Genomic DNA, 27,209 nt, shown 5'->3' with positions numbered 1-27,209 from the left:
AAATATACCAGACCTTTTTGCCTCACATTTAGGGACTGGGTGTTGAAAGGTAAAGTAAATGATGTGAAAATACTCTGAATCAAGGAGATAACTATTAAAATTCAAAACAGTATTAACTTAGTTGTGATCACTTAATGAATTAAAGGCCAGCCTCTATTTAGACAAACAAGAATATGACAGAGTTTAATCATAAAGCACAGAATGAAGACAACTGGAGAGAAATTTGGGAATAAACTTCAAAAGCATGAAAATATTACATATTCTTTGCCTACTTTTAGAAATTTAAAATGAGTAAATTATCACATACATGGGCAAAAATTAAAAATTTAGCTGGAAGAATGTTGATTCATCCTATTGTGTTTGTTATTGCAAAAAAAATATGAAAATAATCTAAATATCCAACAGGAAGAGGCTAAACATATATACCATACAATATTATGTGGTCATTAAAAATGATAATGTATCTGTCTTTGGTTTCATCACCCAGCCCCCACTCCTGTGTCACTCTGTGACACATCGTCAGTACTCAATAAAAAAAAGATGATGTAGCTTTATTTATATATATTAGTTTAAAAAGATATTCACAGCATACAATAAAGTAAAAAAGAACATATTGCTAAAAAGCACATGTAATATAATTTAATTTATATAAAGTCTTATGTACTTTATATATATATATTCTGAAATGTTTTTCATAAAATTATTAACAGTGGTGGAGATACCAGATGAATTTTGCTCTGTTCTCTTATTGTGATAACTGAATTTTTTTATAATGAGAATGTTTTATTTTTTAAGGATGACAAAACTATATTTAGAAAAATGGTATAGAAAAATATTTAATGGCATAGAAAGATATTCAGAAATATTGTTTCATGATATAGCACACAAAATTATTCACACTACGATCCCATTCTTGCATTTAAAAGTATATCTACATGTATAGAAAAAAGACTAGAAGGTTACGTACCAAAATAATAGCAATAGTTATACCTGAGAGATGATAGGGTTTTATATATATATGTGTGCTTTTAATTTTTTTTAAGACTAAAGGAAAATTGAACTGAATTTTAAATGCAGATTTTAAATTTTAAAAAGATTAAAGAAACTGGAGATGAAAAGTATAGAAATTGAACAAATATGACTTTAAAACTCATTATAAAGCACTTGTATTCATCAGGTCAAATCATGTCCAAAGCGTATCTAATGAATAGAGAGTCTCTCTCATTAGCACATAAAAGGCCTGATACATTAATGTTAAACTGAGTTCTACCATCTTTCTCCCTGCTAAAAGCAAAACTGGAAGAGACATACTTTATGGACTAAGAACAGAAATAGGTGTCAGCGGCTCAGGGCTCGAATCTGTTCTGTACTAGTAATTACCTTTCTCTGAGTAAATCATAATTTTTCATTATCCTAGTTTATTGATTTGGAAAAAGAACAGTGAAAATACTGACTTCTTGATAGGGCTGCTATAAAAAGCCATAGATGTTAAGTACTTTAAAAATACTCAGCCAAAGCAACTGACTAATGAAACGTGGTTAAGGATTTTATTATGCCCGGATCCCGTGTTAAAAACATGGGGTTCACCCACTTGTTCAGTTGACATTATACATGCCCCTTGCTTGTGGGTGTGCTGCTGACCAGTTTGTGTACGTTTGCTCTGTCTGCCTGCTCAGCATCAGTTTCACCACCTTCTCTGTTTTGCTTTGCAGACAGTCTCTGTGAAACCGTCCAGTAGAGCACTTTGCCTTCGCTTGACCAGGATGTCAGCAGAGACCCAGCGGCGGCAAGCAGACCCTGGTTCCCAAGGATGTGGGAATGAGGCGAGGACCCCAACTGCTCGGCCTTTAGTTCCTGCCTCCGAGGCCCTTTCCTAAGGCCTGGACTCTTCAAGGATCCCTTCGTTTCTCTGAGTTACCCCATATCCTTCTTATGAATTCCTTTATTTCTTATGTCAATCACAGTTGGTTTATGTTACTTACGACAAGGAAAATATAGCTTTTATAAGGCGCCTATATAACATCTCCCTGAGGGGAAAGGAATGCTAAACACTGGGTCATTCACGCAATATGGGAGCACTCACGCACACATGACCTTCAGGATAGAATCCTTTCCTTCTGCTTAAACACAGCAGGGTGAGCTCCTGGCCTCCTGCGACCATCCGAAGGCATTACAGAATAGCACTTCTTGTCTTAGGCTCCTATTTCCAATATCTAAGGACTTGACTTGTGCTGTCTAATGTGGTAGCCACTACCACATGTGGCTATTTAAATTTAAATTAATGAAAACTCAATATAATTAAAAATCCAATTCCTTACAGTAGCAAATATCAAGCCTAGTGGCCACTGGACTAGCATAGATATAGAACATTTTTATCACTGCACAAAGTCTTTTTGGACAGTACTGGACTAGCCCATAGGCCCAAAGCCTGCTTCTTGATTCTCCATACACAGCTGACCTGCAAGTAGTACCCTTCACTGGCCTGTTGTGACATCCCTGAGTTCTCCAAGTGAATTTGCAAAATAAATCCCCCTGAGAGCCTGGGCACATTGGGAAAACTCTTAAAACTGACAAAGCACATTTTATAGGAATGCATTCAGAAAATCAGGGAGAATTTTTAGGATAGACAGAAGTCCTACGAAGCACTTTATTTGGTTTCAACGAATTAGGCTAAACATGCATGGTGTAATATGTTGTCAAGAAATGTTCTTAAACTTTAAAAGTGATAGAATCATTAAAAACTTAAAGAAGCTTTGAAAAAAGTTGTGAAGAGAAAAACGACAAGCCCCAGGCCTGGAATCCTAAGACCTGGAGGAGTCGGCCGCTTGCCTATGGCATGCCACTGCATGTGTGTGGGAGCTTCAGGATCCTCATTTATCAAATAAAACTAATACTAATAGAATCCTGCAAAGATAAAATGAAATAATATCGGTCAATGCTCTTAGCATGGTGCCTGACACCCTGATTTGAAATTAAAAAATGAAGAGAATCTAAGTTCTTGCAAGGCCAGATGTGAAGGGGGTGGCCTGAGGGCACCAGGTGGTATAAATTATACTCAGCCATCCTGGATTCCTCAGGCTACAGGAAAAAATAATTAAGATTTGATATCACAGGTCTCCTATGATTCTATTGTCCACTTTCTCACCTTTCCCACCTTCTCCTCACTGTCAGCATCCCCATCTGTCCCCACCTGGGGACATGGCATGCACCTTTTCTCTAGGAGCTACTATTTTGAAAAAAGAAGTTAGTGATTTAAATGTTCTCAACCAACTCTTTAAGGAGAATGTGCTAATCAATGAAGAAATCAGAATTTGCAAATATAAGCTTAGTGTTTGGGGCTTTGAGTGGTAAAGATGCTAAGACTTGGCCCACTGTTCTCTCACTCTTGTTCGAGTCTGGTTTGCCTTAGGCTCATCAGTGTGCTAACTGTTGAAAAACTCAATGGTGGTTTTCATTGTTTCCTTCTGATGAATTTCAGAAGTGTAATAATGATTACCATGTATGGAGTTAAAAGAACACAGAGAGATCCTGAATGGGTTAACTTTACTGGAGAGTAACTGAATATGAGCCAGGAAGAATATATAACATATGTAAGTCCCATTAAGCTGTCATTACTTGGAAAGATAGTTTCCAGGCAAATAAACACCCAAATCTCACTCTTGCAGCTCCCTCTGAGTAGCACATTCAACTCGATCTCCCATCTTCACACATTCTGTTGACTTCAAAGAGAATTATGGGTGCATAAGAAAATGAGAATCAGGGATGGTAATTATAATCCTGAAAAAAGACAACACGCCAAAATTGAATTGCTCAAAAAAGAAAGCAGGGATGGGGACATTCTCCTTCAATATATTTAATGACTCAAAAGGGTCAAAGTGTTTTGGGGTCGAAATTTTTGTTGCCTTAAAAATAAAACAGAATTTAGAAATATACTTTCCTATGCTCCCCAGAGTTGAGGGTGAAATTTATTAATAATATTCACTTCTTTTATTCAGCTCACATTTTCTGAAGGCTCACGCTGTGCCAGAGACCAACATCGGCGGGTCCGTTCAACATACTGTTGAAAAGCTGTGTAAAACAAACTCAGCCTTCAAGCCGTCTAGAGGAACTGTCGTTAGAATTTCAAGTTTTGTATCTTTAAGTCAATGTGATAATGATAGAAAATAGCAACAGAGAAAGAAATGGCAGTATCTAGAGGAAAAGATGGACTAAGATGAATGTGAAAGGAAAGCTCCCTGGCAATGATAACTGGTATTTATTTCGGCAGGGCAGCAACCTGGTTATACCACAGCCCAGGGGAAGAACACAAGCAGCCCACGCTCCATCCTGCCAGGTAGTAGGACAGAGGTACATAGCCTGACTCCCAGGCTAGGAAACTATCCCCAGCAACACTCCCAGATTCCTCTACATAACCTTTGCTAGCCTACTTCCCAGGAATGTGTATTTCTTGCCAGTATCACCTTCCTAGAGTAACCTGGTTCACAGTTCTCTACCCTGGTAATAAGGAGGAAATCCTTAAACCGGTGCCAGGGAAAAACCGAGTCTACACAGGGAGAAACTGCTGGCATTTCCAAGTTTGACAAGAGCGGAAAGCACAATTCCACCTGGGCCATGACTTACCTTCAGAAGACAGGTAGGGTGTCTTTAAGGGAATAGAGACTTATCACAACAAAAGGATATTGGGCCATCAGGGCTGGGCAAAGCTGAGTATTTGGCATAAAAACACAGTGCATCATAACGAAGTCATTTAAAACAGAATCTGGAGGGGAGAAAAAAGCAGAAAGAGAAATTAGGTTCTTGTGGCAATCTTTAGGAAAGTAAGAGTGTAGATTTACTTGTTCTTGGCTACTGGTTCTTATACATTGATTTGGGGTATGATTTTACTATACATAGAAGCACTTCTTATAAAAACAATGATGTTGACAGAGTTTGAGATAAAAAATTAATTTCTGGGGACAATGGACAAAAAGTATAATATTTTAAAAAGGGACAGCTTTGTATGAATGGCACTAGGTACCTTAGCTGCAAAAAAAATTAAAAACATATATAATTAAAGAGTCACATATAGGCAGTACCATATATGCAGAATTAGGATATGGTCATTTCTTTGTCTACTTATATACCAAGTTTATTTTTTAATATATTTTTCCTTTATCTCTTTTTTTATCTCCTATTTCCAGAAGGAGCAATGAAGGATGAGAGGGTGATAGAATTATAGAAAAAGGAGATAGTAAGAGCAGAGAATTGGCGAGGGAGAAAAAAGCAACAAAAATAGACAAGACAAAGTCTGTGAGTAGCAACTAGAGACAAACAAAAGCCATCAGGAGATTAAAATGGTCCTATCTTTGAAGCTACTTTTTTTTTTTTGAGACAGAGCCTCTCTGTCACCCTGGCTCTAGAGTACAGTGGCATCATCATAGCTCACTGCAACCTCAAACTCCTGTGTTCAAGTGATCCTTTGTCTCACCCTCCCGAGTAACTGGGACTACAAGTGCATGCCACCATGGCTGGCTAAATTTTTGCTATTTTGGGTAGAGATGGGGTTTCACTGTTGCTCAGGCTGGTTGCAAAGCTTTGAAGCTATTTTGCAGGTAGGTAAGCAGAGGGATGGCAAGGGAAATAAGGCAGGTCTCAAAGACAAGCTTCATAGACTTCGTCACTGAATTTGATGCTGGTTCTTCACTGCAAAGACTGCACTCTCCAGCCAGCTGGATGGGAGAGCACATGAAGACAAACCCACAAGCCTCAGGACTATGCTTACTGAAACTTGGAACCCAAGAGGCCATGGGAATTTCCAGTCAAAAACTGAACCACACTGGCTGAGATTGTGAAATTGGCATAACTTTTCAAATAGAAAATGGTGAGGACTATGCAAATATTCACTCTATAAATTAGATTTCCGGAGTCCCTATCTTTAATGAATTTATACAGGCAAAATTTGATTCAGTGACTACGGGTGTAGGGATAATCCTCATCTAAATATAAGTAATGAGTGTGGTCCCAAACTGTCAGGACTCAGTGTCACCAGACCCATCAGTCCTATCGTACTAAGCAGGAGAAGAAGCAGAGATGGTGCCAGACAGAAGTTACATGGAACTTGGTAAGCACAAAAAGACTTTGGCTTGTCTGATTCTCACATCTAGAGTCACCCTGATATGTTTTATATATTCTCTGAGGGGGGGGGGTCATGCTTGCTTATACACCACCCAGAAAGCTGTGCTATACTGTAGTTTAACTTTCCCTAAAGCAGAGGGGTGACCGGGGTGCTCCAAGGCTGGGGAGGCGGTCACCCAGCACGCTCCCACCCAGCACTCACATTTCCATGTGCCCTTTACTCGTGTGCACAACTCCCTGTAATCATTTCCTGCTAGAAAATGATTTCCCAAGTCCCTCAGTGACTAATATTGGCCATAAAAGTCTAGGAAACTAAGAGTCTTAGAAGAAAATAGATGTCTTGGTAAATCAAGAGAATGTCAAATCCAGTGGTGTAATCATTTCTACAGTATAAACAGATTTCACTACAATTCTGAGATTTCTCACTGAATTGTAAAATCTACAAATAGCAAGGGTCTCCCACTCCACTGTATCCTCAAATTTTGTGGACCTATTTTAGGATTGTTTTTAGTGTCCAGGATAGTAGTGGGGTATATTTGTATTTTTGAATTATGAGAAAGATGCTGATTTGTTCTTTATCTCCAAGCTATACACATTACTTGTAAAATAAAACAATCAGAAAGACTTCAGGGAATGAAGTTTGATATTAAATTTTTTTTTTTTTTTTTTTTTTTTGAGACAGAGTCTCACTTTGTTGCCCGAGCTAGAGTGAGTGCCGTGGCGTCAGCCTAGCTCACAGCAACCTCAAACTCCTGGGCTCGAGTGATCCTTCTGCCTCAGCCTCCCGGGTAGCTGGGACTACAGGCATGCGCCACCATGCCCGGCTAATTTTTTATATATATATATCAGTTGGCCAATTAATTTCTTTCTATTTATAGTAGAGACGGGGTCTCGCTCAGGCTGGTTTTGAACTCCTGACCTTGAGCAATCCGCCCGCCTCGGCCTCCCAAGAGCTAGGATTACAGGCGTGAGCCACAGCGCCCGGCCTGATATTAAATTATGATGTTAGCCTCATCTCTAACATCAAAAATGGAAGGGTCAAAGATCATATCCCACACGCCAGCCCTCAAATACACTGATTTTTAGGCTTCAATGCTTTTGTTTAAGAAGCAATGATAATCTAGCCCCCATCTCTTTTAGAGGTGACTTTAAAATGAAGGGTACATTTGCCCTTCATGGGTAGTAAAGATCCTATAGATCTTTCCTTAGATGCCATAGTCTCTAATGTGCTAGAATCTTCCTTTTGAGATAATCCTCACATTAGGGGAAATGCTGTTTCTTGCTTTATGCAGTCACACATTCTGGGCAAACAGTTAATTAGAGGGGAAAAGTCAGCTGCATTTTTTTCTGACCTAAGGTCCTGGAAATTTGGTTTCTTTGAGGTTATGTATGGCTCTGGGAAGCAGCCAGTCCCTCCTAACTGGTTCTTGAAGAGTTTCTACATCCTAAATACAGAGTGACCTTTCTCTAGCAAAGCTCTTACACATTCTCCTTGCTCAGACATCTCCAACCACTCCCTAATGCTTAGCTTTACTTGGTAAGACCCTTCAAGGTCTACACCCCAAATTCTTAGACCTTACCTTCCTTTTCCCACTTAGGTATACTACAGTCCAGCAAAAACCAGTCCACTTGCTCTTCCTAGCCTGTTTCTGGTCAGTACTAATGCTGTTCCTAAGTACAGAAGGCTTCATCCCCTTCTCAAGTAACTGTTACTAGTCTTCCTTCAGGGCCACATCAAAAGCTGTGTCTTCCATGATACTTTCCCAGATCCCTTGGCCAGGTAGTGCCCCTGAAGCAATAACCATATTCAGCCTTATATTCAAGTTATTTGCACATTCCTTTTTGTTTACAACAGATTATAAGTTTCCTGAGGACAGGAGGGTGATTCCCTGTTCACTCTGCCTAGTCCAAAGCCTTAGCTTAGTGCCTGCCCAACAAGATACTCATCAAATACTGGGCTCAAAGTAACTGGCCTAGAGCCAGAAATCCTGGCTATTATATCGACTACTCCTTAATTAATTTGCTACATAAAAATACTCAGGTAATCTATTTATAAAATGAGAAACTGGAATGAGGAGATAAAATAAGAAGTCAGTGGTAAAATACTTTTAGGAGGTATATAATAATAATAATGATATCTTCACCTTGAGTATATTGCAAAGGTCAATTATGAAAATGGATTTTGAACTACCACTAACTTTTTGAGATAAATCTCTAAACTTATTTTAGTGAGAAATGGTTTTCTATGGAGCTCAGGATGCTTAAAGTATTAACCCATGACGTTATTCTGAGCCACAAGTCAGTAACATAGGATATTTTTAAAAAATGTGGAATGTTAGAAAGTCATATACAAAGTGATAACCAAAGTACCAAACAGTGTCATAACTCTGAACACTCAGAGATTTCTTTGTGAGATTGGTTTTATTCACCCTCAAATCTCTGTGTTTGGGTAACAAGACTGGCTCGTTGCAAGGAGGTGTTACGTGTTAAATTTTATCCCCCGCAAAAGATATGTTGAAGAACTAACCTTCAGTATCTCAGAATGTGACCTTATTTGAAGACAGGGTCTTTGCAGTTGTGGTTGAGCTAAGGTGAGCTTATTGGTGTGGGCCCTAATCAAATATGACCGGTGTCCTTACAAAAGGGGGTGGATTTGGACACAGGGACAGGCACGCATGGAGGGAGAAGATGTGAAGAGTCACAGGGAGGGAGACGCCATGTGAACACGACGGCAGAGATCGGGCTGATGGCCCTACAAGCCAAGGCATGCCAAAGATCGCCAGCAAACCACCAGAAGCCCGAAGAGAGGCCTGGAATAGATTCCCCCTCATAGCCCTCAGAAGGCTACCGTCACCTTCATTTCAGACTTCTCGTCTCCAGAATGGTGGGACAAAAAGATTCTGTTGTTTGAGCTACCGAGTTTGTAGTATTTTTATGGCAGCCCTAGCAAATTGAAACAGAGGGGGGTTAGTTACACAGGGGCCAGTCGCAGAGAGAACCATTTCACTCCCAATTGGCACAAAGCTGTGGCTCTTATGTAGACAGCTTCAAAGACATGGCTGTGGTCCCCAACCCCCGGGCTGTGACCCAGTACTGGTCCGTGGCTTGTTAGGCAATGGGTATCACTGCCTGAGCTCCACACCCTCCTCTCCTCACCAATGACACCCCACTCCAACACACCACACCCTAGTCTGTGGCAAAAGTGTCTTCCATGAAACTGGTTTCTAGTGCCAAAAGGTTGGGGACCACTGCTTTATGGGAGTAGGTAGGATTTAAATGATAAACCCGATAGACGTGTACAGGAGGTGGATTTGAATGATAACGTATGTAGGAAAGAGGTGGAGTTATTTACAGAACAGCCAGGAATGCAGAGGGCAGAGGAGAGGCAGAAGGATTGGTCCCCATCTGGCCACATAGGGAGGCTCTTCACACACTGATACACATAAGCCCCTTCTAAAGTTGCTCAGGAAATACACACTGAGAATAAATTCAGGATTTTTTTAAAGAAACAATGCCATGCCTGGATTTAATGGACACACAAAACTGTTCTATGCATATACCTGTTGCTTCATTTAAAGCTGGCTCAAGGCGTATTGTTTCTAGAAAATGCTCTAAAATTTTTTCAGGTGTTCCTGACATCACAGTATACCTGAATAAGAAACAAAAATTCCATTAGTTTTTCAAAAGTAGGCAAATCATTAACAAATGAAATTTTTGTATAATATTTATCTAAGTTTTTTAAAAATTTGAGATCCCAGGGAACCATACACTCTTCATGATAAGAGAGAGAGAGCATGCCCCTGGCCAAAGTCACACAAGAAGACAGTGGAAAAACCATGAAGTGAAGTAGTTACTAGAAACATTGTTCTTTTTTAAACTTCTTGGAGAGCAGCTTTAGCAGGCTGGGAACTGAGCAACTTGATCCTTTTTCTAAGGGGGAATAAAAAGGAACAGGTAAAACTCAGGGCTGTCCAGGTGAGGTGAGGGAGCTGGCCTGGGAAATGAACTAGGTTATCCATACATGGGTTTCTTGTAGCAAAATTTCAGTTCCACAGCTGATTCCCCTGCCTGTTTTGTAAATGCAGCTAATAATAAAACTAGAGAAAAGAGAACAAAACCCCAACCACCAATGAGCAAACAAACCAACCCCAATAGCATTATGAACAGGAAACAAATCAGCAGTAGAAAATCCCTATAATTTATTTCAATGTCAAATATGAATTATTGGGGGGTTGGCATTAGCCATTATTTCAGAAGATCCATCCATGGTGTGTTCTTCAATCAATATGGCAGGATTTATTTTTTAAATTGAACGTGGGTTCTTTCAAAGTCATATTCGAGATAGTGACAAAACAGTAAGTGAAAGCTGTAGACAAAGTGCATTAAGGGTGCTCCTCTTATAAAACTCAGGCTTTGGCTTTCCTGCTTGGCATTTCACTTAAAGCAAAGTGACAGGGAAGAAAGACAACCATGAAAATAAAATTGTCTACCATTCAGAAAACTGATGGAACTCGGCTCCAGGAGCAGCCGGTGGGAAGCTTTCTTTGCCTTCCCACCGACATCCTTTCCTTGCCTGTTTGAGACTTTCAAGGAGGTGTGTTGAGATCTCAAGAACATCCCTGACATATTATTAAGTCTCAGTGTCCCAACCTACTGCCTAAGGGGGTGAAGGATGGACATATTAACATAAGACCTGGCCCGTATGAAAACGGAGCAAGAGGGACACACCCCTGGTATTGCATGAGGCACTGAATGAGGTAGCTGATGCAGTTAGTCTATCCGGAAGGTGGATGCTAGGGCAAACTGTTCTGTGAGTGCACACATGGGACCAAAAGGAAGCTACAGAGTTAAATCTTGGAGGAAACCTGCCTTTAGAAACTAGAGGAGCGGGGTGGGGAAATAGAAAAAAAAAAATAGCCTACTTTTATCTCAAATGTATGACCCTTTCCTCAAAATAAATAATGTAGAAGACAATGGTTTTTCTTCCTGTAAGCAATGAATATTTGAGGAAAGGAGACGGTGTATCTACAAATGACTTTCAACACTTAAATGGAGAATACTGCTCAGTTCATTCAGCAATTCCTGACATACATGATGCATTGATAGCGCTCACCAGATGAGCTGGAAGAGGAGTGGCATCCGGCCACATGCATCAGGAAATGGGGTTAGAGAGCATTCGACATCTGTCGAGTCTTTACTAGGCCCCAGACACTAGGCCCGCCTAGTAAAGGTGAGCACTGAATAAGACCGTCCTGTTTACTCCTGCTAGTTAAATATTATCTTCATCGTGCAGATGGAGAAACTGCTCAGCAAGGGGAGGCATCGTGCCTAAGGGCGCAGAGTTAGTAAACGGGAGATCTCTGACATGAGCCAGGTCTGCCTGGCTTCGGAGAACCAGCATGTGTCTCGTGGCACTTTTCTGCCTGTCCACAAGACACTCTGGACGGAGACGAGTTCTAGTTAACCGGAGCTTATCCTGAACAGGAAATTCTCCATGTAATTGGAAACCTTCCTCTAAAGAGGGCTTTTCTGTTTGCTTGTTTCTGAAAATGGGTTTTGTTTAAATAAAAGTATAAATATATTACATAACATGCAAACTGAAGGGGGGAACTTCATATGGTGTTGGGTAGCTATTGCTCATAGCTGAGGCTCTGTAGCAAGCTACACAAATGATACATCAATACAAAATGTGTTTCCTCATCAAAAGTTGAATTCTGGCCACAGAATTGAAGTCTGGCCACAGCCCTCTGGGGTCTTGGGGTGCTGGGTCTGGCTGAAACATGACATGATGGCTTCGTTTCACACTGGACACTGCCAGGCAGCTACTGCTTGACCTCTGTTTAAATAAGGTCAAGGCCACTTGAAGACCAGACAGCATGGCTCTTTTCAGTTTATCACATGAAAGGGCTACTTGAGTCCACATTAAAAGAGAGCCTGAATGGGTTACATTACGTAAGCTATGAAGTTTTTAACTTGTGACAAAAAGTCTTTTCCCAGCACCAAACCTGCAAATGAGGACACTTCTATCTGCACCTAGAACAGAAAATGGTCGGGGAGGAGACCTGAAAGAGACTATCTTCATGCCAACAAGATGGAGTTGAGCAACGAGAAAACACTGAGAAAAAAGCAACACAGTCACCAACATATGATAATCATTTCAAATTCTTTCATTCTTACTGAACCCACATAACCACAGAGCAGAAAGATACCTGAAATGGTAAATGTTTGAGGGCTCCATCTGATTTACCCGACATGACAAATGCTGTTTTCTTATTGATATTTTAATATCACACTCAGAGTTGAAAGGTTTGGGCAGAGTCTGGCAGTTTTGAGAGTTTAAAATGTATACATAAACTATTCTGGATTTCTTAGGGAACAAGTGAATTGGAAAAATAATATTATTAGCAGCACCAACATGGTGACCTTCTTTAAGCTCATAAAGGACAATTTCTGAGGAGAAGCCTTAGAGCTTCCTAAATTTTACGTCCACGCACAGACATTGTTGATGCCATGTTAAGGAAGTTGTCCAGAACATCAGCCCCAAATTCATTTCCATGCTGCCCCACTTCAACCAACTCTGGTCTCATTTGGGAAAGTGCAACATGGAAAAAGACCCCTTGAGAGAGCAGTTTTTCATTTTTTCAGGGAAATCACTTTGCTCGGTGCCTTACTTTGTACTCACTGATATTCCTTAAATGGTTTTACTACAAATATGTACAAGTTTTTGAATTATATAAGAAATTCAGATGAGACTACAGGACACAAATTAGGGGCTGTGATGGAAAATCACACACAGGCCTAACATACATTTAATACACATGGTTTCTCATTTTCTATACTCTTTAGTTTGATTTCATAAGAAACACACATTGGAGCACACCCTGAACGGAAGCTGTTGTAATAAGCAAATGCTTTTGATCATTCCCCAGTGGTATGAAGAGGTGAAGCAAGAGGACCCCCAGGAGACCTCCAGATCAAATGTTTCCAGGTTAAGATGAATTCTCAGGCTTCTGTTTTCAGTTAGCGTCATTTTCCTGAGACATCTGAAGCATTATTAAAGAATGCAGATTAAGCCTATAAAATGGTCTAGTTATTTTCTAAGGGCACCAAAGAATATCAGCCCCAGACTTCACATAAAAAGTTTTCATTCTTACCCTCCTCAGTGGGCTGGAGGGACAACTGTTAGAAACATTTGAGCCAGGACATTTCAAGAATGGGCAGTAGTAAAAGATAGAGAAATCAAGAAATTTCGATGGTAATTTTATAGTTTTGTAAGTGAAAAGTAGCTTTTTATATAGTCCTTTTTATAGTCAGCTTTTTTGAAATATACTGGCTTACAACATTTACTACATAGTGCAGAGGATGTATGTGTTATACACTGTATTATGCTACAGTAAGCTGGGAGGAAGAAGGAGCATAGGTGTGAAAGTTGACCAAGCTAGACGTGAATCCATGCTCTACTGTTGCAAGCTTTGAGACCTTGGCCCAGTAACTTGCCTCTCTGACCCTAACTTTCTCCATCTTTTAAAAGGGATTAATAAGGATTTGATAAAATCTGCAAAATATACTATGACTATTTAATAATACCATATTTCTTCTTGCCCTCTTTGCAAAGATGTTGATTCATCAGGATGAAAAATGCCTGAGCCTTAGGCTTTTAGTCCAAACACTAAAAATTCATCAGTTACGATGAATGTTTTGATAAAGGGAACACTCCACTTATTCGGCAAATAGGAAAATTACTTGAGATGCATTCTCTTTCAACATATTATTTGGTGACATTTCTTTAGCTACAGAATTGGTGTTTTTATTCCACTATGCTTGAAAATTAATCTCCATTTTAAAAACTAGATTCTGCAATTTTCTGTGATTTCTTAGAGCCACATTTCCCATTCTTCTGTCTTACCACTCCAACATGGGCACATTTGATGAAAAAGTCCTACGTAGGAAGTTTCAGCAAAGGCTGGAACTCAGCATACATAAACTGAAAAACACTCATGTTAAACAGGAGGCCTGAGAAATGAGAAGCAAAAGCCCTTTGACATTAGCAGGAATAACTATGAATAAGGCCGAATGGATGCTACTAGGCTGCAATCAACAGATTGTTTCATATTTGAAATCTGGTGTCCATCAGACTCTCATTCTGATAACAAGATAACCACTTTATGTGAAATCCTACATATGAAATGCAAATACCAAAGGTTCTCATCACCTGGGGGCCCACGTATCCTTTGAGCTGCCTGGCATTCCTGTTCCCATTGTTCTCTCACGTGCCTTCTGTTTCAAAGCTATTACAGTTGAACGCTGTGTACAGAGAGTGGTTTTTAGAGTAGAGGAATATTCTCTCCAGAATTACTCTAGGCAGCACCAAGCTCAATGCAGTGCCAGAAATGGATACATTATACTCCACAAGATGTGTGATTAGTCAATAGAGAGAAAAAAAGTCACACACACTGCCGTCTTCCACAAAAAAGGAGAACATGCTATTGTAGAAATGATGATACCATGTGAAAAGGTTAATCGTAGTCTGGCAATTACAGTGTTGGATGCAAACATACTTTTGCTGAGGCTGTGAGTTTCCTTGATTAGAAGCTCTGTTCCCTGCTGGGACCTTCTCCAGCACCAAGACGTCTTGGTCATGTTCTTTAAGTCTGACTGTATTCGCCTCAACGTCCTGCAAATACAAATTACACCACATACAGATGCTGCCATTTACTCAGACAATGAAAAAAATTTAAAATGCTTCAGAAACTCATTTGGTGCTTGTGATGCTAATTGTTGCGTCTACAAATTAAGTCATTTTCAAAGTCAAGGGCTGGAACGGTCAGAGAGAGGACCAGATGAGGTTTGAGACATGTGTTTTTAAAATCTGCTTTTACCCTTTCTTCAGAAAAACAGCAGAGTAGAGAGTAGTGTGATTACCCTCTGAGAAACCTGTGAAAGAGGATGGTATAGCAGGAAAGTAAGGGAGCAAAGGCATTTATTCTTTATAAAAATATGTGGAAAATAGCACTCAGCTTCACAAAGTTCTTTTTTCTTCTGAGTGTATTTAGTTTCCTTAGAAGTGTGGCACCTTTCTAATCAAAAGACTTTTTTTTTTTTAAAAAAAATCTGTTTGAACCGTGTTAGGAACCCTTTTCAGTTATTTTAAGTGATTTTATATATTACATCAATGGTCCCAATCTGATTCTTTCAAAGAATTTTTTGGCTGAGTGTAAACTCCTTGTGTGTAAATGTCAAAGAGTTAGTAGAGTTCACCTTTAAACTTCAATATCATTTTAAATAATTAATTAAAAAATTTGCATGTGCTTTCCCGCAATACTCGGCCCCCATTTTAAAAGATATCAGATAAGAACCAAGTCAAATTCCATGTGGTTTTTTTTTTAATATCATTCAATGGTATACATTTTAATTTAACTTTCTTTGCCTTAATACACTGCATTCCTAAGACAAACTTTGTTGTTAGAAATTTTGCCGCCAAAGGCAAACGCTTAAGGATGCACAGGGACAGACGTCCATACATATGGACAGGAGAATGCTGTTGTAAATCATCATTAAATAATGGAAATGCACCAGAAAGCACAAACGCTACATTTAGGACTTTAGGATGGGGCAGAGAAAGATGCTAATTTGCAAGAGGCAGAGAAGGGAGCCTGCTATGTCTCAGCAGGGTAGGGAGGAGGACAGGGCAATCCTAGAGAGAAAGACCTCGTGGGGGAACTCCAGCAAGGGTGGGAAGGACCACAGGCCACCCGAGAGGCCAGGGGTGATGGGACATTGTCATCATCCCCAGCAGTCCATCATCAGGACTCTACTAGCTGAAACTGGGTCATCCCTCCCAGGGGACCAGGGTCTGTGTGGTGGGGAGAGACCAGGGACCATCTCGTCTACCTATCACCACTCCCACAATCCCTTCACGAGCTCAAAGTAGGGTCACCTTCAGAGTCAACTTCTAAGTGCAGTTGCACGACTCCCTCTACCACCTTGATTATTCTACTTGCCAGTGTCTGAAATTCCTTTCGTTTGAAACAATTTGAGATAAAGAACTTGAAAGTGAAAATGCTTGGTTGGAGCGACCACGATTGACATTAATTCCATCTAAAATGTAATCACTCAATAAATCAAGAGTGTGTGTGATGATGTGAGAAAGGTTCCGATTTGGGAAGAGATGGGAGGTGGAGACGAGGAAAGTCTAGGCTAGAGAAAGACACGAGGCTGGAGGGGCTGCCACTCTGTAGGAGATGAGAATGCAGAAGGACACAGAAAGGGATGGCCAGGGTGTCCGAGACAAGCTTCTCAGACTGTGACGTTTTGCCAAGGCAGTCTCTATTCACCATCAGTGCTCACGAACCAGTACAGGCGTGTGCAGAGGGACCTGGCCCAGCCTAACTAACATTCTACACTTGCAGCTTTACCGGAACATCACCTCCGCGTCCCAGAATGCAAACCAGCACAGCGAACAAGCCAGCTCTGCAACAAAGCCCTTTGCTCCTAGAGCACTCATTCATCACAGGACTGCTCCGTTAACACCGAGTGCAAATCTTCACTCATTTGGCAAAAGGGAAAATGGGGTGTCCCTTATCCACACATTGCTTTGGACTCACCCTCAGGATCCGGTTGAAATCCTCCTTGTCTACTCTTAAGAAATGGCAGTTATCTTCTCGCAAGACGATGGAAGCAGCTCGGGGGGCGTCATTCACTAGCGCTAACTTGCCAAAGTCATCTCCTTCATGCAGGGTGCAGACCACACCCTGGAAAGAGCAGGGCATTCAGATGAAGATGATCCCTGAAATGGAGCAGACACCCACCAACTCTCACCGCAAAACCCCCTTTCCCCTAAAACACTATAGGTATAAACAGGCTGTACCTAGGGGTGCCACAGGGATTCTAGAATTCCATTATAGTGTTTCAGTCTTTTCTCATTGAGTAGTGTGGTCTATGGCCTAACTTACAGGTGTACACTATAATCCATAAGCAGACAAGCCCCAGAAAGTGCAATACTACTTCAAGTATAAATAATCGAGATAATTTATGATTAAAGACGCAATAATGCCTTTTCTACATCCAGTAACAATGTTGTTGCAAGGTTAATTATAGCACTACATTGCTAATACTTAAAGCCACACTAGTAAATGGAGCGTAATAAAGTTTCAAAAAGAAAAAGATATATATACCTTGCCGTAAATGACTACATTCACTGATCCCTTTAGAATAATGTACCAAGAGGTACCTTCTTCCCCCTGGTTAAACACTAGACACAAAAAGATGAAAAGACTTATGATAAGAATAGAAGCACATCAATATAAATTACAGCTTATCAAATCATCATTTTAAGTCCCCAGAATTATAAATACATAATATGAAAAAAAGCACTGGCAAATACTAACTTATTCAGGTGGCGTGTTATTTCCTTTTTCTATAGAAAATGAAAGAAAGAGAAACACTGCACTCCTTGTTATGCCCCAAAAGACAGGTTTTTTACTAGATATCAATTTAGCAGTGATCCATTTCTTAAAGCCATACACATTTCCCCTACATTTCACCAGAATTTATGCCATGGAAAAATAGTTTTTAAAAGTAATCTGACCAGTATTGTGATATTTAAAAACATGCAAGTCAGCACTACATGACGTTTATAGATACATACCTACGTACAGTGGTGTATCCATGGGGAATTTGCCCCAGGATCTCCCACGGGTACCAAAATCCACAGATGTGCAAATCCATGGTGCAGTATTTGCATATAGCCTACGCATATCCTCCCGTTTAAGTATTTTCTAGATTACTTATAATACCTAATGCAATGTAAATCCTATGTAAATATTAACAGTTGTTCTACTACATTATTTAGTGAATAATGACAAGGAAAAAAAGTCTCTACATATTCAGTATGGATGCAACTACCCATTTTTTTTTCAAATGTTTTATTCTTAGTTGGTTGAATCCACCAGTGTGAACCCATCCATGGATACAGAGGACCGACTATATTTTTTAAAAAATAAGTTGGAATGATAACCACTACATTCAGGTAGGAGTTACCTTGGGGAGGGAATGAGAAGAATGGGATAAAGGAGGGAATAAGGAGACTTCAACTGTAAATGTATAATTTCATTCTTTAGCAAACACGAAAAAATAGCATAATGTTTGTGTTTGATAAAAACTGAAATGGTGTTTGTAATATTCTCGAATTTTTTGTTTGAAATATTTAAATATTTTATAATAAAATGAAGACAACTAATAAGTTTGAAAGAAAACAAAAAATAAGAGAAAAAAGAATAAGTCATTGGCAACCATAAAAATAAAAAATATCAAATGCTGCATAAGTATTTGGGGCAAAGAAATTCTCTCAGGCCTGGAGCCTCTAGTGGAAGTGAGAGAAGAAAAGAAAGCAGCAAAGTTCAAATACCATTCTAACGGGCAACCTCCAGAGACAGATTAGTTCTCCTAAAGCCACATACTGGAGCGAGGTCACTGGGAAAGGCACAGCCTCGGGCCCAGCCTGAAGAAGAGCAACTTCCACCCTCCTTAAACACTGCCTTGAGCCAGAAGGGTAGACAATGAGTGAGACTCAGGCTGGCACCCCCTGCACTTGCTGGTTCTAACAAACCACCATATTTCAGAAAAATCGACATGTGCAGGAAATAGTCACAGGTGCAGAGCAATGAAAGTGCCACAGGACGCTCTGCCAAGTCAGACCCTGGCTAAGAAGCTGAGCATTTGCAGTCTGGGTTCTCACGGCCTGTGCTGGCGAGTGGGCCGGCCAGGCGAGGTCCCAGGACAGCTTTCACTTACACACTGTTCCTCCTTTGGCGTGAGACTCGAAAATGAGAACGCCCGCTAACTCCCGTTTCACCTGGAAGAAAAACAGAAAGAGGTGGAAAGGCTAGATCTGGAGGCCTAGGGGAAGAGACTTGTGCTCTTTCTTCAGCACGGTGTGGACTGTCCCCTGGCTTCCTGCACAGTCGTTCTCGAGTCACTTGCTGCTGCTACGCTCATCTAGAACCACTCTCACTGGATTTGCCACCAGGTTTTTAAAGCTCATACAAAAGTTATTTTTATAGAATAGCTTATAGCCATTTCATACCAGACAACCTCCTTAGAGCCTGTTTAAAACACGGTCCCATGTGCATTAGCTAGCCAACTTGTCTGCCTATCTTTGGCCTTGGGTGAGGTGAGACCATCGACATCATATGAGTCTTTTGCTCTTCCCTGCATCACATACAATGCATAACTGAAAACATGTTATAAAATTCAAAGTCTTGATGTTGAATAGTTAAATTTAAATGAATGAGAAAATTTATATTTTTAGATAGCTAAAATTCCAAATTATTCCTAGATAGCTAAAATTCTAATTTTTTTTTTAAAAAAATCTAAAGTATGGTCCCAAATGATGGCTCTATCTCCCTGAGAACCAGGCATCTGAGAATTCTCCACACTGCCTGGGTACCTGGACTTTGGGTTAGAAGAGGAGATGACCCACAATTTGCTCCATTCCACTGAGACTGGGGAAGTCAGAACAGAGCATGCTGCGTACCCAGAGCGCAGGCAGGGAGAGGGGGTCTTCCCTTACTTCGCTCACATTGCGAGCCCGTGGAGCCTCAAGTGCTTGCCCTATCCATGCTGGGGCTCCCCAGGTGAGGCTCCCAGGCACTAGACCTGCTCCACCATGGAGAGAGTGAGGGTGACAAGGGCAGTGGTGGGTGGGCGGGGAGGCGGGCTGGGCCCTCCCCTGGATAGTCCATGCAGGTGAGCAAGCTTCCAGGGCAGGTTCTGCCACTGTGAAATAGCAGCATCACCTTGAGTGAGCTGGGAATAAAAGATAAGTGTAGATGTTTCTTAGGGGCCTCAGAATATAATCTGTGAAAGTCCAAACCACCTCCTTCTTGAATTATTAGCATGTAGGAGATGTGTGTTGCCTCAAAATCATAGTTCTATAGGAGAAGGTGCTTCTATCCCTAGTCAGATGTCAAAATTTCTGTTTCCCAAATACCCTAATTAGGTAAAAGTTCAGAATCAGCTACAGTCATTGGGTCACTTTGTATCAGTAGGTAGTGATATTGTGCCGTAACATAATCGACCTGATGCTCTCCTGAACTTTCTGCTTCCTTTTTCAATAGGGCAGCAAACCTTGGTGGAGTTGGCCCTTGATGCGGAATAGGGCATCTAGATTTCTCTTCTTTCTCCCTCTGGTTCCATATATCATGGCAGGGATTCAGAGCCCCTCCCAAGGCCTGGCACTCTTGTCTGAGTGTGCAGGTTCCAAAATTCACATATAGAAGGATGTTCCCCTCCCACTCACATCAGGCTGCTTTGGGGTTTAGGTCTAATAACATGATAATACTTGATCCCCTTTTGGTGACTGTTCTTGGGTGTAACTTCCTTAGCAGAGGTGATTTAGGAGGTAGAATTCAGGCATTCCTACCCACCCCCGCCATACCATAATACTCTCCTCCTGTCCTGACAGTGCGTTTAACTCAAAGTCCCCCAACCATGCTCAACTGAGAGACCACTCACTGTGGTAGACAGATGGGATAAAGCTTTGATATGAAGGAGCTCTTCATAGATGATCTCCAGGTCGTCCACCGTCCTCTGGCCAGGTCTATAAAGAACAAAGTAAAGAGGAAATAATGAAAAAACGGTCATCACTGAGGCTTCAAATATGGAACTGGGTTCAGGGGTCGGTAACATACTCAGGGACTTCTTCTACATAAAAAGATATGGGCAGAGGGAGCAATTGTGCCATGATAACCCCTACAGGGATTTTTGAAATGAACAAGTTTCTTCATGGAAGGGCACGAGAGAAAGCTGAAGTGCACAGGACCCCTTCTCTTCCAGTCTCAGTGGAGGGAAGAGCGTCCCCATCCACGCTGCAATTGACTAAGTTATCTCTCACTTTGTAGATGATTGCTCTAAAAATCTGCTTTTCATTACCACCTTAATCAATGACAAAACTTGTCTTTTAGCACCAATAGAAACAATTGATTTAAACAACTTGACAATTGATCCAAATTCCTTAGGATCCTGTGTGATATCTTAGCCTAGCAGAATAATAATGCTTCTGTCACTGTTATCTTGGGTTATATAATTTGCTTTTTCCAGAGGATTCAAATATAGGATGCATACAGACTCAGCTTTTCTTACCCGGCCCTGAGGAGGTGAGGGCATAAGATGAGGAGAAGGCAAGTAGTAGTGAGAAAGGGTGTATGTCCACATTTCCCAAACTCTGTTCCATGGATCACTACTGTCTGTGAGACATTAATCAGTTTATATCAAGTGTTTTTACTTGAAAATTTATTATAAGACCCGTATCCAATAATGTGCTTTTAAGGAATGGTGTTACGAGCATTTTTGGCATTGGAAGACTGAGTAGATTCCTAATCACTTTTCATATCTATAATTATTTTGGAATACATTAATAGTGTTTAATTATATGGTTATTTATAATGGTAAGATATGATTGGCCAGTAATTTGAAATTTTTTTTTTTTTGCTCTCTGCAATGTAAGAAACCCTAACTAATACATTTTTGAAACTTAAAAACAAACTAATGAGGAAGTCAAATGAGAAACGATCTATACATTGATGGATAGGCAGCAATTACTCTCAGCTAATTGCTATAGGCATGAACATTACCTATTATATAACTATTAGTCTATTTTATGCCTTTTATCCTAAAATTCCAACAATTTATAATATTCAATAGGAAACATTAAAATCTTAATGAGCTACTGATGATGTACTATTATTACATTATCATTTAAAAAGTGTTCCTTGGTCAAATGAATTCAAGGAGTGTTGGTGTACTGAGCAGAGCACTGGGTTTAGAGTCTGGCGATCAAGTTCCCAGTTCAAACTCACATTCAGTTTACAAGCCATGTGGCATCAAAGTCTTAGTCTCAACTGAAAACTGAGGACAACACCTTCCTGAGAAAGATGTTATGAGAGCTAATGGAAGCAGCAAATGTGAAGATCGTAAGTGAGATGTGCACCATCTGGGGGATGGTCATGATGGAGACTCAGACTTGTGGGGGGAGGGGGGGAAATGAGCATTTATTGAAACCTTAAAATCTGTACCCCCATAATATGCCGAAATAAAAATAAAAAATTAAAAAAAAAATCCAGCAAAGTGATATTCAAAACTCCAACACTTGCAAAGAAGTTAAACAAACTTACAAATAAAGTATGACATTTGGCCTAGCAAATTACATCTGAAACTTAGTCAATTTTAGATAAGTACTCTGAATAATAAACACTGAATTGTAAACATTATAAAAATATTTAATTGGATTAAATAATTCTGCAACCATATTATAATACAGGGACGATGACAGATGTAGAAGGGACTAATTGGAGGAAGAAAACTTATCTTGCCCCTTACCTTTACAAGGACAGCTTTAACATGAATAAAAGAATATACTTCTCTTACAGAATCAATGGGGGATATATTTCCTAATCCTGACTGTACAAAGACAGATACTAATCCATGACCCGGGAGATGCAGCCAGGTTCATCGCCTGCTAAGGATCACCACTGAAGGACACAACTGCACACCAATCTAGTGCTTAATGTTGGAACCCAGAAAGTATGGGACCCATGTAGACACTGAAGACAAGCTGTGGCCACAGGGGCTCCAAAGGAGCCAGGCCTTCTCAGCAAGAGGCCTCATCTACTACTTGACTTAGACATGGGGATTTTGAAACTAGGACCCTTGGGGATTTAAAAGTCAATCAAGTCACCTTTCCATCTACTACTATAAAGGCAGCTAATGTGAAAGTCTTGAGGTAGGCATAATAGGATTATGGCTTTTCAGCCTGAGGAGCAGCCCTGCTGTTCTTGCTACTTGACATCAGCCACAAACAGCATGGAACTCTCCTAGAAGCTTGGCTAAAAGAGAAAACAGTCACCAAGTCTCATTCTCACCTCCATGGGCCAGACTGTTATCATAGGAGGAGAAAAATTTAGCTGGGGAAACAAAGGCTTAGAATTTACCTCTAAAATGTTGACAGATTCAAAGTTGGAACTTTGGGAGCAGACCTCTGCCAATATAGGAAGAGTGCTTATATAAAATCAATTTGAAATCTGTATTGATCAACTCTCATGGATTTTTTAAAAAATGCTGCCTTTAGAATCTACAAATCTCAATGTAATAAAAATAATTGTATTTCATCTAAGATTTGAAACACGATGAAGAACTGTCAGACCTTCAATGCCATATACTAAAAATTTGACATAGTATTAATAGTTCAAGGCTGACCTTTGAGCCATTACAGTTAGTCTTAGGACCTGCACCCAAGTGTGGGGGAAGAGACCTAAAGATGGCAAAATTCAAGCTCTTTTTGAAACATATTCCATTACCCCACTGCCCTCCTCCATTGAGCTCTGAAGCTCTCTCCTCCCCCATGTTCCTGCCCTCCTGGCTCCCTTCCTGCTTTTCTGAACATTTCTTCTCAATGTCTTTTCTGTTTGTTGTTCTTTCGTCCACCTCTTGCATTGTGTTCTGCCCGAAAAGCCTTGTTCTACCTTTTCTCCCTGGGAAAAATCCCCAACTTCCATCTAGATAATTATGAGACCTAAATCTTTATCTCCAAATAGCCCTCTTTCCTGAGCTCCAGTGGCTTCCTGGCCATCTGTTCAGAGATGACCCAAAGTACCACCAGCTCAATCTATCTGGAAGTACTCTCCTATCATCACACAAGGCTCCGTAAAAGCAGACCTTGATTTACTTTTCCAGACACATCTATCTCCCCTCTCTTCAACACCTTCCCTGATAGCCACATTCTCTGTCCCAGCTATACCAGGCATCTTTCCATTCCCCAAACATGCTAAGCATTTTCATGCTTCCAAGACTTTTTGCATGCTCCTATCTTTGCCTAAGACATTTTTTTCTGCCTCAAGCCCATTTCAGATGTCATCTCTCCAATTTTCTCCAACCTTTATTCTTCCATAGCATATGGTCCTACTGCTATGATAATTATAGCATACTGTGATAAATGTTATTTGCTTAAATATCAATAACCCTAGACAGCTCTTCCCAAGAAAAGTGATATCTCGTAGTGCACAGGGTACTGGATTGGAAGCAGAAACTGGATTTGAGATCTAAATCATGAACTTCCTAGTTGGCCAACTAATCTCATGCCTTGTTTCTGCATCTGTAAAATGAGAATAATACATAGGATTGTTGTAAAGGTCAAATGAGTTAATATACATGAAGTGTATATATTAGAAATATAGCACAAATACAGCCTGGCATTATTATTGGGGGGGGGGTGTGCTCAATAACTCTCATTATAATTCATGCTGAATTCAGGGTCTGCCCGAGGAAGATGGCAGCAGTGTCACGGGCCAGTTCTCATTTTATGGCCTGAGAAAAATGGGGGCTTATGTTCTTATTCTTCCCACTGAAGTTAAGTAGGACACGGTATCCATGACATGACTCACTTTTGATACAAGATGCATTTGTGTCATGGCAAATAGTTAATTATTGATAGAGGGAGGGGAGAAGATGAAAATGATGGACCTCACCTCTTACTTCAAGTCTCTTAAAATGACAGAAGGGGTACATTTTCCTTAAGATTATACATTTATTCATCCAGTTGTGAGGAACAAGTTACCATCTTACACCAGCTGAAGTTATTCTGTCTAAGTATGTCAAGATCAGTGAAGGTCCATCCAACACCAACAGATAGTACCTGTTGGGCTGGGCCCCCTTTTTGGCCAGATTTTTGTCTGCCATGCTCATGATTTGACACAAAAGCTGTATTAACATGCAAAGTAGCACTGGGAAACAAACAAGCAAAGCCATCACCACGAACATCAAACTAGTACTATTTGTAGACCAGGAAGTTTTAGGAATTCCTGGACACTAGAAAGCAGATAGGGACAGGATGTCTGACTGGACACAGCCCCGGCTCAGCACTCATTGGCAAGCACAGAGGGTAGAAGAAGGTGATGTCAGGTCAGCTAGTCAGCCCCTCCCGTCCCACGCCTGTCACACTGAGCAGTGGACAGTGGCAAAAACCTGAGACCTGCTCTCTAAGACAGATTCAGGGGAGGACAGGGTGAGCACTAGAGGCTGAGAGAAGCAGAACAGAGCAAATGAAAACCCTGGGACCCTCTGGGAGACACAGAGGAGGAGAAGGAGGCAGCTCTCCCAGAAGGAGAATGCTCAGAAAGGCTCCGTCCCTGGGAAATCCTCTTAATTTTGGCAACTAGTGAGAGGCAGGGGGACGGCTTGAGTCTACCTGTTCCCCCAAGTACCTGTCCTAAAGCAGAGCCGCCAGGCGACCTGTCTCACTGCAGGTCAGCCCCCGACTGCCTTCAGGGCAAGATCTGTTGGGGGTGCCATGGCCACACCTGCAGAGACACCCATGTGGCAGCCTGCTCCACCCCCTGGTCTTCCGTTCAGCAGTAACCAACACAGTCATCAATGACGACTTCCATGGGGACTCACCGGATGCCCCAGACAAATCTGTGGCTGCTGTTTGAAACAGAATGGAATGAAGCCTAAAAAACAGTTTGGTCTCTGAGTCTTAACCAATATCCAAAATGAAAGGGAAAAAAGAAAACCACAATGAGAACCAAAAACCAGCCCTGTGGTCTGAAGTGTTCAATGTCATCACAGGGCAGGCCACTGTCATTTGGCCATCCACTCAGGCAGCAAAGAACTTTTTGGTCCTGTTTACAGACCAAACGTTTTAACGAGGTGAGAGAAGTCAGGACTGCAAGGTGTGCGGAGACTTGCTTTAAAATATGAGCGTATTCATAGTGAGCAAAGCAACCAACGCATTCGTGAGAGGTTTGCCGTAAGCCAGGCCACTGTGTCCCTGTCATTAGGATCGGAAGTTGAGGAAACCCCCAGAGAGGAGGTCAGATGGAGCACAGGTCAGTCTGGGCAACCTGTGCCCACCTAAGAGAATCAAAATGTGCGCCCCATCCCACCCCCGTGGATCTCGGCGTTCGTGGCAGCGAGGACAGAAACCAGCTCAGCCTCTCGGAGGCCGCCGCTCCGTTCGGAGCTGCCGTGCCATCTAGCGTCGCAGAAAAGGCTCACCTCTCTACTCTGGCATCAGACGAAGGCTCTCCCTTCATCTACCCCACCCCTCGGAGAGCACCCGAGAACATCTAAAACAGAGCGGTCCCCACCACAATCACTGAACAAAGTCGTATTTTAAAAGCGGGTTTCTCGTGGCAAACAGTGGCGTTAAGCACCTTTCATGCTTTGGTCTTTCCGGGTGACAGGGAAAAAAATGGAGAAGAGATCCCGCAAATCGGCCCCCAGCCTGTTCAAACAGTAATGAAAGGGTCCCAAGGACTGAAGGCAATTTGGCTTTCAAGAGTAAAGGGAACGCAGGCCGGAGCGGGAGGAGATGACTCCCCGCACCTTCACAAGAGTAACCTACAAGGCTGGGGAAGTGAATTGACTCTCCGGCTGCTCTGAGTGGCAGCCGGTGAATGTACCTGGTCTTTACTTGTCCTTCTCCAGATGTCACAGGGAGAGATATTAGGCATCCCTGCTTCTTTACAAATCTGCGTGGTGCCACATTGATGTGGATTTGTCGGATCCCGCTGTGGAAAGGCCTAGTTTCTGCAGGGGATGCATTCCGGCAGCAATGTCTAGTTACAGACAAGATAATAAACGGGGATGGATGGGGAAGCAGTTTATACATTAAAGGATGGGAGGGCTCAGGTGATATTGGAAGCTGCTGGTAAATACAGTTTTATCAAGGAATTTATCAAGGTCAGAGACAGAGCTCCTCAGTTATTGGAACGGGGATAAAATGAAGGATTCTCCCAGCCACCAAGCAGCACATTGGCATGGCCAGTGGCAAAATATGCAGGTAAGAAAGCAAATAACCCAGTTCCTGTAGACCTGTTGCCTAGTAGACCCTGGGACATGGGAAAATACCCAGAGAAGTCAACATTATAAATATCTACATAAGCTATAGTCAAGCTTCAAAAAAAACATTATAAATATCTACATAAGCTATAGTCAAGCTTCAAAAAAACACAAAATACAGACACACACACAAAACAAACAAAAAAAACCCCTCACATGCTTCATTTTTTCTTTGGAGGGAGAGGATGCTTTATTTTTGA

At 41.2% G+C, this 27,209-nt stretch overlaps 1 protein-coding gene across 5 annotated transcripts in view; it reads right to left on the bottom strand.

Annotated features, from left to right (window-relative positions):
- The window catches only part of RAPGEF4 (Rap guanine nucleotide exchange factor 4), a 286,204-nt gene that overhangs the window by 41,901 nt on the left and 217,094 nt on the right, over positions 1-27,209 (bottom strand). For all 5 annotated transcript variants that reach the window (XM_012781949.3, XM_012781950.3, XM_012781951.3 and 2 more), the window contains 7 exons: positions 20,629-20,713; positions 18,907-18,967; positions 17,289-17,365; positions 16,719-16,865; positions 14,673-14,788; positions 9,675-9,763; positions 4,681-4,759 (listed from right to left, as the gene is read on the bottom strand). In XM_012781949.3, coding sequence (XP_012637403.1) covers positions 4,681-4,759; positions 9,675-9,763; positions 14,673-14,788; positions 16,719-16,865; positions 17,289-17,365; positions 18,907-18,967; positions 20,629-20,713 — 654 coding nt within the window. The remainder of the gene's footprint in view (positions 1-4,680; positions 4,760-9,674; positions 9,764-14,672; positions 14,789-16,718; positions 16,866-17,288; positions 17,366-18,906; positions 18,968-20,628; positions 20,714-27,209) is intronic.

The sequence above is a fragment of the Microcebus murinus genome, chromosome 8 (assembly GCF_040939455.1).
Source record: "Microcebus murinus isolate Inina chromosome 8, M.murinus_Inina_mat1.0, whole genome shotgun sequence".
Lineage (NCBI taxonomy): Eukaryota > Metazoa > Chordata > Mammalia > Primates > Cheirogaleidae > Microcebus > Microcebus murinus.
Note: the sequence above shows the minus strand (reverse complement) of the source record. Positions and strands in the feature narration are given on the sequence as shown.